The sequence below is a fragment of the Theropithecus gelada genome, chromosome 14 (assembly GCF_003255815.1).
Source record: "Theropithecus gelada isolate Dixy chromosome 14, Tgel_1.0, whole genome shotgun sequence".
NCBI classification, from domain to species: Eukaryota; Metazoa; Chordata; class Mammalia; order Primates; family Cercopithecidae; genus Theropithecus; species Theropithecus gelada.
The window spans coordinates 94,707,469-94,723,181 of record NC_037682.1 but is presented as its reverse complement, the minus strand read 5'-3'; the positions used below and the strand labels follow the sequence as shown (position 1 = coordinate 94,723,181).

The window sequence follows — 15,713 nt, the reverse complement described above, 5'->3', positions numbered from 1 at the left end:
AGTCTCCAAACAACCATCTAAGGCAGGTGCTGTTATTATTTCCATTTTTTAGATGAGAAAATAAAAAGGTTGAATAATTGGTCATTTAGCCAGTAACTGGTAGAGTTGGCATTTGAACCCGGGTCTGTAATTTAGCAAGCTGTGCTAGGTAAGAGGTATATAAGGAGAAATAGGAGTCTTGGTTTAAAAGAAAATGAAACCAGATCTATCTAGATGGAAGTGTCCTGGTGGCAGTGGAAACTATGAGACAGGAGTTCAGGAAAACAGTAGGGCTCGAGTTTAGGAAGGCATTTTTTGTGGGGATGTTGGGTGAAGTTGTGGGAATAGATGACACTGTCCTGGGGAAATAGGGGCCAGAGATTAAAAGTGAAGACTCAGCCAGGTGCGGTGGCTCATGCCTGTAATCCCAGCACTTTGGGAGGCCAAGGCGGGCGGATCACGAAGTCAGGAGATCGAGACCATCCTGGCTAACACGGTGAAATCCCGTCTCTACTAAAAATACAAAAACATTAGCCGGGCGTAGTGGTGGGCGCCTGTAGTCTCAGCTATTCGGGAGGCTGAGGCAGGAGAATGGCGTGAACCCGGGAGGCGGAGGTTGCAGTGAGCCGAGATCACGCCACCGCACTCCAGCCTGGGCGACTGAGCAAGACCCTGGGCGGCTGAGCAAGACTCTGTCTCAAAAAAAAAAAAAAAAAAAAAAAAAAAAAAGAAAAGTGAAGACTCAAAACAGGACGTTGGTGAATGGCTAAATTCAGGAGGAAGGAAAGGAAGGAGATGCCAGAAAAGGAGGGGAAATAATCAGAAAGGTACAGGGAGAAAAGTAAAGTGCAGAAACTCCAAGCTGAGGGTTTCCAAGACTGAGCACTGAATGCTAAAAAGGACTGATGAAAATGTGAACTGAAGAAAAGCCATTTGACTTTTTTAAAATGGTGGGTGTTAATAGTAATGTTTGAAAATGTACTACAAGGGGGTGAGCTCAAGGTCAAGATCAAAGTTAGGTAATAAGGTTGATGATAAAGAGAAGTGACACTCAAGGAGTTATGGATTGCAACAATTGTTAGGGTTGTGCTCCTCCGTTTATTTCACAGAGCAGCCATGTTCACAGGATGAGGGGAAGAATCAGTGCCAAGTACAAGAAACACCCTTGAGAGAGAAGGGTATAATTCACAGGAGGGGACTGTGCAGTCTTATTGGTGATTTCATCAATAATTTTCTGTTAGAACTAAAAAATGCATCTCAATGTCAAGTATAAAAAGATGTCTGCAGGGATTAATCTTTTGTATTAAGAGCTGAATGACCTGGTTTTGCAGCCAAAGACCTTTTTCAAGTTTCTGTCTCTACTGTTTGCTAGAGGAACCATCTTGGACAAAAGACTTAGTCATGGAAAGTTGTCCCAGTTTCTTCATCTTTGAAATAGAAATAATAGTATCCACCCTAACTGTTCCACAGGATTATTGTGAGGATAAAATAGTTTTGTAATTAAAGGTATAGAGAGCCCAGTAAAGGTTAAATGTTATTTCTTTCAGTGAGAACTCATAAGAATTGACTGATTCTTAGCCAGGCATGGTGGTGCACGCCTGTAATTCCAGCCACTTGGGAGGCTGAGGCAGGAGAATTGCTTGAGCCTGGGAAGTGGAGGTTGCAATGAGCCAAGATCATGCCACTGCACTCTAGCTTGGGAGACAGAGTGAGACTCTGTCTCAATAGAAATAAAAGGGAAGAAGAATTGACTGATACAAGGAAAACCAGGTGACGAGCCCAATGGTCATCATAAATGATTATAACTTTAGGAGGCTAATGAAGGAGGATCACTTGAGGCTAGGAGTTTGAGACCAGTCTGAAAAACATAGCAAGACCCTGTCTCTACAATAATAATAATAATAATAATAATAATTAGCTGGGCGTGGTGGCATACACCTGTAGTCCCCCAGTTGCTGTACGAAAGCTGTAGTCCCAGCTACTTAAGAAGCTGATATGGGAGGGTCACTTGAGCCCAGGAAGTGGGAGCTGTAATGAGCCGTGGTTATGCCACTGCATTCCAGCCTGGGCAACCAAGCAAGACTCTGTCTCAAAAAAGTATAATAATAAAAAAATAAAGAATTATAGCTGAGGCATGAATAGTTAAGAGTAATTAAATATAACTGGGTGGTAGGCTTAGAGAACATTTCACTTTGTGAAAAACAGAAAAATTCTGCAACAATGGAATATAGTTTGAATTCTGAATCATGGACTAACAGCTTTGCAGACCACACATGTGTGTATGTCAGAGACTCCAAACAAGCAAGTCATAGTCTGGGTACATGATAAAATCTCACAGGAAGCTTCCTCACATATTTCAGATCTATCTCAAATTCATATTCACAGATATAAGAGCTGAGAAAGGATGGTTTTGACAGGGCTGAACTGAGCTATGGTACGAGTAACACTCATTCCCAGAAAGGCTCTTGGTTTGAATTTCCTTTAAAAGGAGATACAGCTGCAAAAATCTGTTTCACAAATGTGCTAACTATAAGCATTTTCCACTGTGTTTAATAAACTATGCAGATAAGAAAATATTATTGGCAAACACACTAATAAAATGCTCAAAATAATCAGATACTAAATGCTTGTAGCATGGCATGCAAATCACCAAAAATTAATGTGCTATGCTTCATATAAAATCTCCAGTAAGGCCAGATGTGGTGGCTCACGCCCATAATCCCAACACTCTGGGAGGCCGAGGTGAGAGAATTACTTGAGGCCAGGAGTTTGAGACTAGCCTGGCCAACATAGTGAGACCTCATCTCTACAAAAAAATTTAAAAATTAGTGGGACATGGTGGTGCACATCTGTGGTTCTAGCTACTTGGGAGTCTGAGGCGGGAGGATTGCTTGAGCCCAGTAGTTTGAGGTGCCTACACTCCAGCCTAAGTGACAGATACTTTATTTGTCTCTAAATAAAAAAATTAGTTAATTGAATCTCCAGTCAGTTGATATATCCAAATTCTTCCCATGATCATTTTAAAAACTTTAGTCTTAGGAGAGTAAAAGACATAAAAACCTAGTCATGGGCATAAGACTTCTTATAAACAACTCAGCCTAATGAGAAATAGATCCTTTATTTAAGTGTCATTTAAGTATCTATTTCTTCATTGATCTGTCCATTTATTAACTCATGTAACAATCATTTGCAGACACCTACTAAGTTTTTCTTTTTTTTTTTTTTTTTTTTTGAGACAGAGTCTCGCTCTGTCGCCCAGGCTGGAGTGCAGTGGCCAGATCTCAGCTCACTGCATCTCCGCCTCCCGGGTTCACGCCATTCTCCTGCCTCAGCCTCCCGAGTAGCTGGGACTACAGGCGCCCGCCACCTCGCCCGGCTAGTTTTTTGTATTTTTTAGTAGAGATGGGGTTTCACCGTGTTAGCCAGGATGGTCTCGATCTCCTGACCTCGTGATCCACCCGTCTCGGCCTCCCAAAGTGCTGGGATTACAGGCTTGAGCCACCGCGCCCGGCCATACCTACTAAGTTGAGGTAGTATAAACTACAAATTCAAGAAGTTTGGTAAGGGAAATAAGGGAGATTGAGTGACAGCTTGAAGGGGAAGATTCTTTCAGGCCTGTGGGAACGGAGACATTATTGTGGACTTGAGGGAGTTAACGTGATAGTCCTCGTGTCTCCAGACACTCTCTCTCTGTTAGGAAAGCAAGATTTCTATCCCCAGAGTATGTATGTGTCATGTCTGGACTGCAGTGGCACAGAGCTGTGTTCAACGAGTGACTACCACTCTGCTGTGTGCCCTGGGACTCAGGGTTCATTGATCAATCATTTCTACCTGGAAGGTAACCATGAGGACTAATGGAACCAGTGTGTACCAAGCGTCTGTGAAGTGTCTGGTCAATGGTTATCCATAAAGCTACTGTATGGCCATATGTAGGAAGAATACAGACGGTGGGGTAAATTTTTCCCACGTGTAACTCTCACAACAAAATAGCATTAAATACTTAATGTTTCTGGCTAAAGACCATTTCAAGACTTGCAGGACAAAAAAATAGGAAAAATATCTGACACTCAAATGGAGTTACAAAATTTAAAAAGCTGAATTCCCAAGCTTACAAAAATATGAAGCAAGACTGAAATTTCAAGACCCAGTTTAATATGGAAAAATATAAATATATTTGAGGACTTTCACAGAGCGGCCAGCATGAATCAACCAAGAAAACCATGGAAATAATTTGCCTGCCTGGAAATAGTCTGGAGTCAGCTGACACAGCCACACTCATGAGAACCCTCTTATGCTTGTCATAAGGAGTAGAGGAATAATTTCAGAAATTACATTTAAAAGAGAATTATGGGGGAAGAAGATGCTCCCAGAGGAAACAAATAATCTGGATGTGAAGAGCATATACAAATTTAACATGTTTTGAGCTTCTTGGAAACTATGCTAAGTCTAGGCATTGCTAGGATTTGGTAGGATTTAATCCCAAGCTTTCTGTTCTAAATTTTTGTTTTCTTTTTTACTCTCAAATAAATCACATGCTAGCACCAGCTGCAAAGTTACATATGTTGCATTAGAAGATCTTCCGTGAATACCTAACTGCAAATTGCAGGATTCAGGGCCGTGTGAATCTAGGCTGGCTGCTTAACCAAAACTTAATTTAACTTTTTTTGCTTTTGAAACTTTTTTGCTTTTTTTGAAAAAAAAAAAAAAAGAAAAGCTGTTTCAAGCAACCAGTTTCCAATCCACGTCAGCAACTGTGACATTTAATGAAACACCATGAGCATTTAGCATGACAGCTCTGGACTCAGACGCCGGGGAGCTTTGCTAGAGAAGGGAGGACAAAGCAGGCATGATGTGGGGGCTTGTGTGGAACTCCAAGGCTCTATTTCCAGCTTCCATCAGAGAACTTCTGTTTTCATCTGGTTTTCAAGTTTGCTTTCCAAAAGGGATTTTGTTTAAGTAAAGGATACAGAAGTTTATAAAAGTTTGAAAACTCCTGGACTGTAGGATGTGCAGGCTCTTGCCAGATAGGACAGTGTAGGAGACTCTTCCAGGCTGACGTCTTATGCAACTTCCCGTCCAATCGCAGATGGTCAGGACGCTGCTTTCCTGAGTTAACCTATTAACTGACCCTTGTTTCCCAGGCCTCAGTAGAGCTAGGGGTGTAACCTCTTCCCACTAACTAGATTCCCTCACAATCGAGTATATCTGCCACTCCTTGACTTTTAAGACATAGCCTATGTTCACCCTGTAATGTGAACAGCCCCTTTCACTATTTTCCTTGTCCATGCTGGAGTCACTACAGTGGCAAGTGTTCTTTGGTCTCTGCCCCACCCTCCCTCTGATGCCTGTGAGAAGGAAAGGATTTCATTTTCGTGAGAAATTCTTCCTGTTCCTCTTACCCTCTTGAAATTACGTTACTCCACTTAGATGAGGAAGTTGTGGTTAAATTATTAGAGAGGATACGATTTATTTCAAAACAATCCAAGATATATTGAAGTATTGTTTATGAGTAAGATATCAGTCTTGGCGCAGCAACGAAACAGGAATCCATAAGGGGAGGAAAGTCTTGAAAAGCAAACCTGATACAGTGGAAAAGGTGGGAGACATCATAAGGTGCTGGAGTGTTAAAACAGAGGCCAGGGTTTCTCCACTGTATGTTTCCAATAAATGCTTCCAAGGAAGGAGAGTGGGGCATGAGTGGAGGAGCTACAGAGATAGACCAGCTTTTCTCACCAAGAATGCTACAGATTGGTAGTACCCAAGACAACTTAATGTGGAACGTAAGTGTATGAATATACATCTTTCATTACAGAGCCATGTAGTTATTTTAATGGGCAGGAGATGCTAAATAAGATCTTTTGAATGGAGGAATGCATAAATATATGAATGAAGGCATACATGAAAGAATAAATAAATGCTGCCTAGCATCAAAGAGCAAAGATATACTCATATCAGGGGGAAAAAGGATGATTAAAAATAAGACCCCAGAGTCATGCTCAGTCTCTTTCCAACATTTTTATCATCTGGTACGTTCGGACAGGTTTCAGAGAAGGATCCTATTTGTCCCATGATGATGATGGGCAAGGCCTACAGAGGGTGGGGAGTTATCTCATACTCCACCTGTGGATGAGGGGTCTTCTCAGGTAAGGCTCCTAAATCCTAGGCCTGAGTAAATTTTTTCAAATTTTATTTTAGACAGGGTCTCCCTCTGTTGCCTAGACTGGAGTGCAGTGGCACGATCACAGTTTACTGCAGCCTCAACCTCCCAGGCCCAAGTGAGCCTCTCACCTCAGCCTCTTCAGTGGCTGAGACTCCAGGTGCATGCCTCTATGCTTGGCCAACTTTAAAAAATGTTTGTTTGTTTGTTTGTTTTTTATAGTGGTGGGGTTTCACCATGTTGCCCAGGCTGATCTTGAACTCCTGGGCTCAAGCGATTCCCCTGCCTCGGCCTCCCGAAATTCTGGGATTATAGGCTTGAGCCACCATGTCTGGCTCTGAGTAAAGATTAAGGGAAGCTGTGGTGCTATAGCAATAGGGTACCAGGCAGCTTAACAAAGGGAGAAGGGAACCTCAGAGAAACCCAAAGAGCCACCATAAAGTGAGTGCTGGAGGAGCTGAACTTCAGTCAGCACAGGTGATGAACAGCTATAAGGTGCGCAGTGTTAGTAATTCCACCCTCTGCCCGGGGAGCAAGGTATGTGGGGAAACCTGTAGCACTTTATGACCATCAGAATTAAGTCTTTTTTAAAAAGGTCATGGAGTATTCTTTGACCTGTGTATATAACAAGAGCCTTTCTCAAATCACATAGAAATGAATTGGAGGAAACCACTGTTTACATGGCAGAGTGTGTCTCCTTCACACACGTCTTGTTTGAAGTTAATCATGACATTGCAACACCAGGTGATTCTAAGTAATCTGCTAGGAGTCACCATTTCTAATGATTGCTTAATCTATTCATAGCTGATCAAGAGGATGTTGTAAAACATGAGTCACATAGCCTCCGGCTTTCTAGAAAGGCAAGGACTCTATATATACAGAGGGAGCTTCCTAGCTGGGATATTGAAGCAGCAGGAAGCTGAGAAGTCATCACTTACCTTGGGCTGAGAAAGAAGACAAGGGCCAGTATGCACAGCTTTCCTCCACTGCTGCTGCTGCTGTTCTGGGGTGTGGTGTCTCACGGCTTCCCAGCGACTCTCGAAACACAAGAGCAAGATGTGGACTTAGTCCAGGTAAATGCTGCATTGCATCTGACAATAATGCAAATCTTTAGTTTGTATTTTTCTGCAGTAATATAATAGAGTTTTTTAAGGATAGATTTCCTATAAAGAGATTTTTTTTTTTTTTTTTGCTAGAAACAGCACCCTCCCCCAAAAACGTATCTAGCCATGCATAGGCTCTCCTTTTCCAGTTGGAGGTGAGAGTGAACTAAAGGAAGAGCATCCAAACCTCTCTCCACAAATTGTAGACTTGTAACAGTATGCAAATCTTGCTCTATAAAAGTTGCTCTGCTATGAAGTTCTTACTTCACAGTAATTAATAGTAGGAACATTTCTACTCTGAAATCTCATTTCTCACCAAAAATAAGGATAAAAGCAACTGCGAAATCTAAACACAAGCTTTAGAAGCAGTTCTCTGTTCTGGCTAAAACTTAACGCCATCAATTTTTAGAATAATGAGAAAGATTTTCCATGCCGTGTTTTGACAATTTTCTTTCTTCAGAAATACCTGGAAAAATACTACAACCTGAAGAATGATGGGAGACAAGTTGAAAAGCAGAGAAACAGTGGCCCAGTGGTTGAAAAATTGAAGCAAATGCAGGAATTCTTTGGGCTGAAAGTGACTGGGAAACCAGATGCTGAAACCCTGAAGGTGATGAAGCAGCCTAGATGTGGAGTGCCTGATGTGGCTCAGTTTGTCCTCACGGAGGGGAACCCTCGCTGGGAGCAAACGCATCTGACCTACAGGTAGGCAGATGGAGGGCCAGAGTGAGAGAGCTATTTCCCACGATAGTGGTAAGAAGTCATGTCCAATGTGTCTCTATCTTGTTTCATTCTAAGGATTGAAAATTACACGCCAGATTTGCCAAGAGCAGCTGTGGACCAGGCCATTGAGAAAGCCTTTCAACTCTGGAGCAACGTCACACCTCTGACATTCACCAAGGTCTCTGAGGGTCAAGCAGACATAATGATATCTTTTGTCAGGGGAGGTAAGTTCTTCTTGTAGAACCTTAACCTCACCTTGCCCTTAAATCTCGTAGCTGTGCAGCTGGAATTGCTTGTTTAAGAGGAATGTTGATTTTATGGGCTCAAAGAGGGAAACTGCATCACATTTGATGGAAGTCTATTGGCCTCTTAACAAAGCTAATGCTTGCCCTGCTGGCTTAGCTTCCGTAAGAACCACAAGGAAACTTCACTGAATTCTGTTTCTTTCAGATCATCGGGACAATTCTCCCTTTGATGGCCCTGGAGGAAATCTTGCTCATGCTTTTCAACCAGGCCCAGGTATTGGGGGGGATGCGCATTTTGATGAAGACGAAAGGTGGACCAACAATTTCAGAGGTAAGTCAATCAAATTTGCCTCTCTCAATTCTCCCCCCTCCCTTTCATGTTTCATTGTAATACTGGTTGATTTAGTTGAAAGAATCATTCGTAGAAGTATATATTTTTCTATTACCACTCAGAAAATCAGTGATCTATTTAGAAAAGTGAAAGATCTTTTCTGCCGGCTAACAACATCTTAACAGTGACGACTAGGCCACTCTAAAATTTTTATTAAGAAACTGTTGAAAACTTTGATGTTTTACTTGTGGGCATCAACATTAAATCCTTTTAATTAGAAGAAAACAGCAAAATTTAACAGTGGTCATAAACTTACGTGGAAATTAAAGAAAATGAAGGCTTTGTGTATTTTCCAAAATTTCCAGCAGTCAACATTTATCAGTTTTGTAAATAAGAAATATATTAAATGTTAGGCTGGGCGCAGTGGCTCATGCCTATAATCCCAGTGATTTGGGAGGCCGAGGCAGGAAGGTCACAAGGTCAGGAGTTCGAGACCAGTCTGACCAACATGGTAAAACCCCGTCTCTACTAAAAATATAAAAATTCGACAGTCATGGTGGCACATGCCTGTCATCTCAGCTATTCAGGAGGCTGAGGCAGGAGAATCACTTGAACTCAGAAGGAGGAGGTTGCAGTGAGCCGAGACTGCACCACTGCACTCTAGCCTGGGTGACAGAGCAAGAATCCATCTCAAAAAAAAAAAGAAAAGAAAAAGAAAAATATTTAAAGTTAATAGAACTTTATTGCTTCTCTGCAAAATAATACGTGTCATTTAATCATTGATAATATTGACTAATCCGTGGTGGGCTTTCAGTCAGCTGAATTTGTCTTTTAATTGTATCAGTGTAATCATAGAGTTTAGATTTTAACCTGTCTCTTCATTGTTAATAAACGCATGCCTTCTGCCTTCGGAAAAAAGATATACATACACATATTTCAAAAAGTCACTGATAAAATAGGAGCATTCTTCCTTGTAGTTGTAAATTATTCATTAGTTAAATGCCTCAAAACTGAATACATTTCAAATAATTACAAATGGATGTATTGGCCTTTTTAGAGTACAATTTATATCGTGTTGCGGCTCATGAACTCGGCCATTCTCTTGGACTCGCTCATTCTACTGATATTGGGGCTTTGATGTATCCCAGCTACACCTTCAGTGGTGATGTTCAGCTAGCTCAGGATGACATTGATGGCATCCAAGCCATATATGGTGAGTATGGAGAAAAGCATTACCGACAAGGGCCTGGTGGTCTTTATACCTATTTCAGATAAAACAGTCATTAGCGATATCCTTGAAGAAGCTGTCTTCATTGTTTATGTGGTTTTCTAACACTAGGCAAAACTAACTGCAGGTATTTTGTTTTCCTTAGGAGGTTCCCAAAATCCTGTCCAGCCCACCGGCCCACAAACCCCAAAAGTGTGTGACAGTAAGCTAACCTTTGATGCTATAACGACGATTCGGGGAGAAGTGATGTTCTTTAAAGACAGGTAAGATGTCAGCTCTTCTTTGTGATCTGCATTTGTAATAATAACAACATTCACTACTATGGTTAACGATTATGCTTCACATGTTACTTATTTCACACTGATTTACATCTATAATTATATGGTAACAACTGCATGCATTTGTACAACATAATGTACTTGTAACAACTTTGTTTTTCTACATGTATTAGGTTATCTGATCCTCAGAAAATAGAGTTGATTTAGAAAATCAGTATGTATGATCTTGTTTTACAGATCAGCAAAGTAAGTCAGAGAGAAGGAAAGAGATCTTTTAGGGGCATAGAACTCATTGGTAGCAGAGCAGTTATTGGTCTTCTGTCCCCTACTTAGGTCTCTTTTCATTATGCGACTCTTTATCATGATAAGTATCATAGGACTTTCTTAGGAGAAAGTGGTCCTTTCCATAGCAACGTCTCGCTGATAAGGGTTGCATAGCCATCCTTTAATTATCTCCCGTGCCAGCCTGGAAAAATGGCCCTCCCAAAGCCTATTTTCTTGAAGGGTCTCTGTTGCCCCCTGGAGGCCCAGAGAAGAAGAGATGGGACAGAGCCAATGCTGGGAAAGTCTCCAAGAACTGATGTAATCCCTCCTGGGACAGATAGGGGTAATGTGGTGCTTCCCACTTCAGAGAAGAATCCCAGTACTTCCTCTGCAGCATGTGGACTCAAAAAGGTTGGGGTCATCTCACATGCAAGGAGGAGGCCTGCTGTCTGTACCATAGTGATTCCTAAAGGATCAGGCAAAATAACACACTCTTTTGGTGTATTATTGCACACTGCATTTGGTGAATGATGTAGTCCACAGAAAGATCAACACATAGAAATTCAGGGTGGTCTGAAAGACTGGTTCTCTGCAGCCTTTCAAGTGCTGTGGCACTGTTTTACTACTCTGTAGTCGCATCTCTCCTAGAATTCTGGGCACTGGCTCATAATTCTTTCTGCTCACTCTTTAGTTTTTAAGTGTAAAAGATAAGGCTGGAGGTAAACTATACAGGGTGTGGTTCAATGCTGGGACAAGTTAAGAAAACAGATGGTTTTAAAGGAAACCTCTCAGTACAGCAGGACACACCTATCAAACCAAATAGTACTAGATGGAAGGGGACCAATTTGAGAATTTGCCAGAATTGAAAGGACACAGAGATCATTTAAATGTCGCCACGTCGGGGAGACATGAAATGCTAGAGATAGAGATAGTAACTGATTTGCCTAAGGCATCACAGCCAGGCAGAGGCAGGATGGGACCTAGAAGTCAGGTTTCTGACAGCCAAAGCCATAGGCTTCCCTGTGGCCTGGAATCTGGAGCTCTTCTGTGTCAGCCCGCATGACAGTCCATGCTGTGCTGTTACCCTGGTCCCTATAAACTCTATAATCCACTTTGTGTAAGTACTACTAACCAAGGGACAACAAAGGAAGTGGCTGCCAGACCTCAGTTTAAAAATCAACCTTAGCCTCTTACCAGCTGGGTGGCCTTAGACACCTCCCTTAGTCTCCCTGACCTCAATTTCTCATCCTCAAATACTCTCTTGTAGTGTCCTTGTGATAAGGTCTGATGTAAGGACTGGGCCTGGTGTGTTGTAAGTAATCACTAAATATAGGATATTAGAGTCATGGTCCAGCTGGTAATGGGCACAGTCGATCCCTAATGGCTCACCAAAGCTGACTGTTAAATTTTGAAGAATTTTGCATGTTAACTGTGAACCATAGCCATTATTAAAAATTAAATTATAGGCCAGGTGCAGTGGCTCACACTTGTAATCGCAGCACTTTGGGAGGCCGAAGTGGGGGAATCATTTGAGGTCAGGAGTTCAAGACCAGCCTGGCCAACACGGTGAAACCCTGTCTCTATTAAAAGTACAAAAATTAGCTGGGAGTGTTGGCCTGCACCTGTAATCCCAGCTACTCAGGAGGCTGAGGCAGGAGAATCCTTGAACCTGGGAGGCAGAGGTTGCAGTGAGCCAAGATTATACCACCGCACTCCAGCCTGGGCAACAGAGTGAGACTCTGTCTCAAAAAAGTAAATAAATAAAAAATAAATAGATAAAACTTAAATTATATAAACAAAATTAAATTACATTAAAAGGTAATAAAATAATTTAAACTCATCTCTTTGTCATAATTTTACTGCATTTTTCTACTTGTTTATGTTCTTAAAGTTACTTGTGCCTATTTTATTTGTATGCTGTACAACGGTGCTCCACTGAGACTCGTGAAATTCATCATAATGGGAGTATTTCAACCTAGTGAAATCAGCAAATGCTATAAACCAACCGTCCTTTGGGGAGCTGAATGTTAAACATTTACCGGCACACCTCTAGTGCCAGCAATAAGAAGGAGCTGGAGCTGGATGTCTGCCAGAGATTACCAGAAATTAGATGGAAACTTTTCTTTCTTTTTTTCTAATCAGATTCTACATGCGCACAAATCCCTTCTACCAGGAAGTTGAGCTCAATTTCATCTCTGTTTTCTGGCCACAACTGCCAAAAGGGCTTCAAGCTGCTTACGAATTTGCCGACAGAGATGAAGTCCGGTTTTTCAAAGGTAATCCTTCTAATTATTTTTCACTGTTTTAATAAATCAATTTTTTATTCCCTTTGGGGCTGAGATATAAGGGTACTAGCTACATTCTCTCCAGGGACTTTTGAAAATCTCAGTCTCACCAACCAAATCAATGGAAGTCCATCAACTTAACTAAACAGTGCATAGTGCATTTTGGAGTCATTTTAAACAAAAGGCAAATGACTGCAGAAAGAATGTTCTGGCCTTTTTAATGAATCTAGATTTACAAAAATGTTTTCTGCACGAACTACGTATTTAAAACCCCCTTCATATTCCTGGGAATACTCAAAGTAAAAATCGAGACTTGGGCCAATCCTACAGAGGATGGAATAGAAAGATTTTGTTGGTATGATTTCCTAGACTCTATTTCAATACAAACTACCCTCTTGAGAAGGGGAGAGGCTCCCAGTAGGCAGTTAAGATAGGGGATGCCACAGCCCTGCTGTAAGAGTGTGGTCCTCAGACCAGCAGCATTGGCATCACCTGACAGTCTGTTACAAATTCAGAATCTCAGGTCCTGGTTCAGATCTTCTTTGATAGAATCTGAATTTTAACAAATTTCGTGGGCAATTCATATGCACATCAAATTATGAGAAGTTCTGAATACTGTGAATTGATTGGGAGAAACTTCTTTGATTCTGTCAGAATGAAACACAATCCAATGATCAGCTCCTGGACTTTGAAGACACTGTGTCATGCACAAGTATTTTTACAAACATGTGTTTAGCATAGTACAATGAGTAAGACATTTGACTCAGCCATACACTCAAGGCAAAGAATTAAATGCAGGTCAGGTGGGCCAAACACTTTGAAACAGAATTTCTAGCCTTTAAATTATGAAATTAAAGGGATGTTAGAGACAGAAAGTTTCACATTCCTCTTTCATGAGGAGTAAATAGCACGTGTGTACAATAAGAGAAATCTTGGCTTTAGTATATGAGACCAGCTTTATGTGATGAGGGGCTTACTGAGTATAAACACGGAAACTGGACACAGCATTAATTCAAGTATTTGGAACTGTCTTCTAGCCAAATGCAGTGATTTGAATCCAGGATTGCAAATCCTTATAGGTTGTGAGTCACTACAGCACTCTGCCCTTTATTATACAAATTGTTTGAACTTCCACAGTCCATGAGCAAACCTGCAGAAATGAAGTTTCTATCACCAAGGTGGCATAATTAACTCTTTAGTCATTTGAACATCTGACTTTTAAAAGAAGCCCCCAACCCCATAAATGAGTCATTCTCAAAGCTTGCTGCAGATTAGAATCAACTAAGAAGCTTCAAAAGATAGACACATTTAATTGGTCTGGGATAGGGTCCTGGCATCAGTATTTTCAAAAATCTCCCTAGATGATTCTAATCTGCAGCCAGGGCACTGCACTAGCATGTGAAACTAAGAACTTACCTAGAAATTAACTTACTGCCTAGTGAAGTCGTAGGCAAGTGTTTTCATCACTGTTTCTTGATTGGCAGGGAATAAGTACTGGGCTGTTCAGGGGCAGAATGTGCTACCTGGATACCCCAAGGACATCTATAGCTCCTTTGGCTTCCCTAGAACTGTGAAGCATATCGATGCTGCTCTTTCTGAGGAAAACACTGGAAAAACCTACTTCTTTGTTGCTAATAAATGCTGGAGGTAAGTTTAAGTGCGGAGAATGTTAGGGCCTCAGTTCTTTCTACATAAAAAGTTCTAGAACACCCCATTTCAAAGTGAGTCTCAAACGGCCTTGGCCAGCATCCTTTTCTGCAAATGGCTGGTGCCAATCTATCATCTATTTAGTCTGTTGACCAATAGTCATCACACAATGCCTGTACTGGGAATCCAGAGAATGTAGGGGGATGAATTTTAAAAGGATGTAGAATTGAGGGCATTCATCTTAACAGAGCTTCTTTGGCCAAAAGTTACTTATCTTCCATAGTATGTTACCTCAATAGGACATAGCATAGAACCTACTGGAGAATTCGATGTTGGATTTCAGAGGGGCCTTAAAGGCCTTTTAGTTCACCCAACATTCCACCTTACCCCATCTACTCCCCATTTCACGAATGATCTATAAAATGAAATATTCTGGTTAAATTCCTCATGGTGTATTTTCTGTAATGATTTTGAGAGTGTACATGTTTAGCAAAAGGTCTGACACTCTTAACTCTTTTCTGACCAGGTATGATGAATATAAACGATCTATGGACCCAGGTTATCCCAAAATGATAGCACATGACTTTCCTGGAATTGGCAACAAAGTTGATGCAGTTTTCATGAAAGATGGTAAGCAAATATGCATGTATTTCCTCCATTTCATTGCCATAGCAATAACATCATTATTGTTAGTTGGAACAACAAATGCCAAAAAGATCTGCACTCACAAATGAATTGGTTTCTCAAGAATTCAAGTTAAACCTAGAAACTACTTGTATAATGTAGTAAGTCTCTTTTGTTTTGTTTCTAGGATTTTTCTATTTCTTCCATGGAACAAGGCAATACAAATTTGATCCTAAAACGAAGAGAATTTTGACTCTCCAGAAAGCTAATAGCTGGTTCAACTGCAGAAAAAATTGAACCCTACTAATTTGAATGGCAAATACATTATGTGAGTCCAAAGGAGGTGTTTTCCTGAAGAACTGTCTATTTTTTCACTCATTTTTAACTTCTAGAATCACTGATACACAGAATATAATCTTATTTATATATCATTTTGCATATTTTTTTACAATTTAGAATGTAGCCCTTTTTGTACTGATATAATTTAGTTCCACAAATGGTAGGTATGAAAAGTCAAGTTCGTGGCTTATGGATTCATATAGGCCAGAGTTGCAAAGATCTTTTCCAGAGTATACAACTCTGACCTTGATCCCAGAGAGCAGCTTCAGTGACAAACATATCTTTTCAAGACAGAAAGAGACAGGAGACATGAGTCTTCACTGGAGGAAAAGCAGCTCAAGAACACATGTGCAGTCACTAGTGTCACCCTGGATAGGCAAGGGATAACTCTTCTTACACAAAATAAAGAGTTTTATGTTTGAAATAAAGTCAACCTTGTTTCTACTCTTTTATATACTTTCTATGATATTTATTAGTTATTTTCTGATGACACAGTCACACTTACAGAGA

The 15,713-nt window shown here is 40.9% G+C and overlaps 1 protein-coding gene across 2 annotated transcripts; it reads left to right on the top strand.

The window, feature by feature from the left end:
• Window positions 1-6,963: 6,963 nt before the first annotated feature.
• MMP1 (matrix metallopeptidase 1) lies at window positions 6,964-15,657 on the top strand. Of its 2 annotated transcripts, none has more exons than XM_025358434.1 (10): window positions 6,964-7,098; window positions 7,741-7,944; window positions 8,038-8,186; window positions 8,413-8,538; window positions 9,596-9,751; window positions 9,912-10,029; window positions 12,451-12,584; window positions 14,078-14,240; window positions 14,767-14,870; window positions 15,052-15,657. In XM_025358434.1, exons 2-10 carry the CDS (start codon window positions 7,793-7,795, stop codon window positions 15,159-15,161), a joined length of 1,212 nt encoding a protein of 403 aa, XP_025214219.1. In that variant the 5' UTR covers window positions 6,964-7,098; window positions 7,741-7,792; the 3' UTR covers window positions 15,162-15,657. The 2 variants fall into 2 exon arrangements, with proteins under 2 accessions (XP_025214219.1, XP_025214218.1); XM_025358433.1 differs by having other exon boundaries at window positions 6,964-7,209; window positions 7,700-7,944.
• The last annotated feature ends 56 nt before the right edge of the window (window positions 15,658-15,713 follow it).